This window comes from Saccostrea echinata, unplaced genomic scaffold (genome assembly GCF_033153115.1).
Source record: "Saccostrea echinata isolate AGI-Se365-2 ecotype Australia unplaced genomic scaffold, CSIRO_AGI_Sech_v1 ptg000054l, whole genome shotgun sequence".
NCBI lineage: Eukaryota > Metazoa > Mollusca > Bivalvia > Ostreida > Ostreidae > Saccostrea > Saccostrea echinata.
In genome coordinates this window covers 68,193,250-68,197,016 of record NW_026889803.1, presented here as the reverse complement: position 1 = coordinate 68,197,016, position 3,767 = coordinate 68,193,250, and the positions used below count along the sequence as shown (strand labels likewise).

Genomic DNA, 3,767 nt, shown 5'->3' with positions numbered 1-3,767 from the left:
TGATTGGCATCTAGTCCAACATTCAACAGACCCTTGAATGTATCACAGTCACCATCACTGATTGTTTTCCAGAAATCTTTATTTTTATCCATGCTCAACTTTCGGCTTTGTATCGCTTTGACGTCATCCTTGGCATCTGTTTTCACGTATGCATTTCCTATGTCTACTAAACTGTTGAATAAATGTGCATTCCCACTGTTCAGAAATCTTCTATAACCTGTCTTGACAATATCTTCCACAAGCTCAGTTTGCTTCTTATACAGTGCAATAAACAGTGGTGATAAGCCATATTCATCATAAATAGGATAGTAAGCCCCATGTTGCATCAATATCTGTATTATAGGCGATTTTTTTCCATTCACAACATTACATATTGATATATCTTTATCTATAATCTGAAGATCGACATCAGCCACAGTCTTCTTAAAGTCCTGCCTTAAAAGTCTTTGTCCTTCAAATGCAGTTACATTTCTATTTGAAATCTGTAGATTTACATCAGCACCCATTTTTATAATTTCTTTTTCTATATTCACATGACCACTCTCACATGCAATCATCAATGGTGTTTTTCCCTTTTTATTTTGTAGATTGACATAAGCGCCTGCCTTCAATAGCTTGGCAACAATACTGTCATTCAGACATGCTCTAGTAGGCACTTTATTTCCTTTTTTATCTGGTACATTAACATGAGCTCCCATATTCACTAATTCCTCATCTACATTTATATATCCGCACTCACATGCAATTACAGTGGTACATTCCCTGTTTGATCTTGCAGGTTGACGTTAGCCCCAACCTTTACAAGATCTCTCACCAATTTAACGTCTCTGGCCCTACATGCAGTAATCAGTGGTGTATTTCCTGTGTGGTCGTGGAGATTGACATTTGCTCCCGCCTTTGTCAATTCCCCTACGATCATGTTTTCACCATGGGAAGATGCAGTTATCAGTGGTGTGTTTCCTGTAATATCGACAAGATTGACATCAGCATCTACATTTAAAAGCTTCTTCACAATACTTAGATGTCTACAATTACATGCTTTTATTAGTGGTAATATTCTTAAGCCTCGGAGATTTGCATCAGCCCCCACCCCCCTTTTTATTAGCTCTCCAACAGTATTGTCATCACCCTTAGTGCATGCTTCAACAGCGAAGTACATCCCGTTTTACCCGGCGTTCAAGAGCGTCTTTGCTTTTTCAAACGTCCAAACCTACACACAAATACCAATGGCGTAAATCCTTTTTCAATTGGCAAATTCACGTCAGCACCTGCCTTTACTAGCTCCTCAATAATATACCAATATCTGATAAAAAAAAAATAGCAACTGTTCCTTTGCCAAATACTCGGCACTTTGAAGTTGCGGGTCTTCTGGTTAATACCCTAAAAACCGAGGTCACGTGTCACGAAAGGCTTTGGCACGATAAAGAAATCTCACTGCTCAATTGCCCTGAGTGCCTAAAAAATCTAAATTTTAAGCCCTTCACCGGTTTATGGTGATCGTCTCTTTATAAGTGAAATATTCTCAAATGGAACGTAAAGCAACATTCAATCAATCAATTAAGTTCAACTATATCTGTAGAGATATACTGTCTCCTTCAATCTACTACATGACAGCTGTACCTGCCAACATTTTTTATAACAAGGCAGACAAATTAGATGAAGCTACAATATTATCACAGACCTGATAATAGTCAAAATTTTCACACTCTGTCGTCGAAAAGGAGAAAAAAGTCCGTAGACAGTTCAGTGTACAAATAATGGCCTAACAATTAGTATGAAAAACGTCACTCAGCATTTGACTCAATGATATGTTGTATGTGCTGACAAGGTCATTGTATCGACCACAAAACTTGCAAAATGATGACTTCAAACAAGACTGTTGATATCCTTCTTTCATCAACTTGTTTGTAAATATCTTGCCTTGTTTTAGAAATTGTCCATATGTAGAGCATGCTCTTGCGTATCCAATCAACTGAGAGACATAAACCTCATAAGCAGATGATAAGGATATATTGCTACATAAGTAAGGGAAGTTGACGATTGACACGTTTATCATAAAGCTTTGTTGTTAAGTTTCCATTAACGTCTTTTTCTAGAAAATATCTGAATATGAAACAGCTGTGTCAGACTCTGGGGTATCTTTTATTTCAAGCTCACTGGGATATATCGAGTCGTCATAAGAATGGAAGTAAATATTATTAATTGATAATACGTCGTGGATTTATCGAAATGACGAGTTGAAGGCAACAGCAAGTGTTTTCTCCTCGTGTAGAAATTTTTGAATAAAATAGGTCTGCAAATAACGCGGCGCAATTGGTACCCATGGGAATTCCAACGGATTGTTGGAAGACGTGATCTCCAAACACAACATAGATATTGTAAATCGGAAACTTTAAGCATCTTTTTAATATTAACTTCAGAGTACTTGTGTGTACAATCAGAATGCTTTTAAGCAAAATAATTTTGCAAATAACCAATGACAAGATAAGTATATTTACGAGTTCCATTTTTATTGAAAAAAAAACCCAGCTGTCTATGATGTCAAAAAGCCTGGACTTCATTGTTTTTTGTTCGCAAAAAGAAAAAATAAGATCACTAGGTAATTTTCCAGTAAGAAATGAACCAGTATCTTTCTGCGATTTCATCACTTAATATTTTATGCATCACCCCCCCCCCCCTGTTTTTTTAAAATAACTTACTGCTAGCTTTGAATTTCCCATCTAAGAGTCATTTATGGATTTAAATTATGAAATATAGTTAAAGTTAAACTGAATTTGTCTAGAAAGTACAAAGTGTATTAGAAATGTGTGTAGTCATGTACATTTTGTGGACTTTCCAGTCGCCCTGCTTAATATTAATAAAAAACACCCGGTGTTTTTTCAGCATGTTCAGGAACTTAAGCTTGTCCCTTGATGTTCCGCCAGTTAATGTCATATTTCTCTTTTGAACTTTGCGATATTTTCAAAATTTGAATTAAAAATGAAAGAAGAAAAAGTAGTATTTTTGTGTTTTTATAACTAGAAAAGAAATGTATCTTTCTCGCAAATAAAGACGGAAGATTATTCCAAATGTTGTTCCAAATAAATCATCTAAACTCCACTTAGAGTCATTCCTTTCCTACTGGACCACCCCAGGCCCCAGGGTTATATTAGGGTTTAAACAATGAATAAATTTTGTATACGTGCATTTGTTTCAATATCATGGTAATGAGTGTATTTTCAATTGATTTTTTAAAAATTAAAATCTGATTTTAATTTTTATAAGCTAGGACAATATTTGACAGAATTTTGGTTTGATTTTAAAAGAATGTTAATAAATGTACACAACATTTTAAAATTTTTTTTGAATAGGAAACAAATACCACTGAAACGTTTGGTTCCCTTCAAAAGTGTATAAAAGCATTGAAAAACATTTGTCATCAATTATTTTAAAGTTTATTGATGGCTTTGGAAACTCACCCTAAAATATTCCCCCAAAATAAAAAAAAATCACCTATTAAATGTTTCACTGGATTGATCTTGTCAAATGCACTTAGTGGGTAACCCTTCAACTTTCCGTACTCCAAACACTTCGTCTTTTCTTCTTCAGTATTGATTACCCCTCTAAACATGTTCTGTGCTTAAATACTTTTTCTTCTGGTACTTTCATCGATATTAAAAAGAGCTTTAGGTGTTTTACATAACCATTACTATCTATGTAACCAAAGGGAAAAAAACTTGCAATTCATCTGTAACTTTATGAGAAAATTTGAAGCAAAACGAACATGA

At 34.7% G+C, this 3,767-nt stretch overlaps 1 protein-coding gene across 1 annotated transcript; it reads right to left on the bottom strand.

Annotated features, from left to right (window-relative positions):
- Nucleotides 1–745: 745 nt before the first annotated feature.
- LOC133205131 (putative ankyrin repeat protein RBE_0997) lies at nt 746–1,159 on the bottom strand. Its single transcript, XM_061340873.1, has one exon. It carries the CDS (start codon nt 1,157–1,159, stop codon nt 746–748), a length of 414 nt encoding a protein of 137 aa, XP_061196857.1.
- Nucleotides 1,160–3,767: the final 2,608 nt, after the last annotated feature.

Coding starts and splice junctions, on each gene's coding strand:
- LOC133205131 (XM_061340873.1), bottom strand. CDS start 1,159: ATGTACTTCGCTGTTGAAGCATGCACTAAGGGTGATGACAATACTGTT.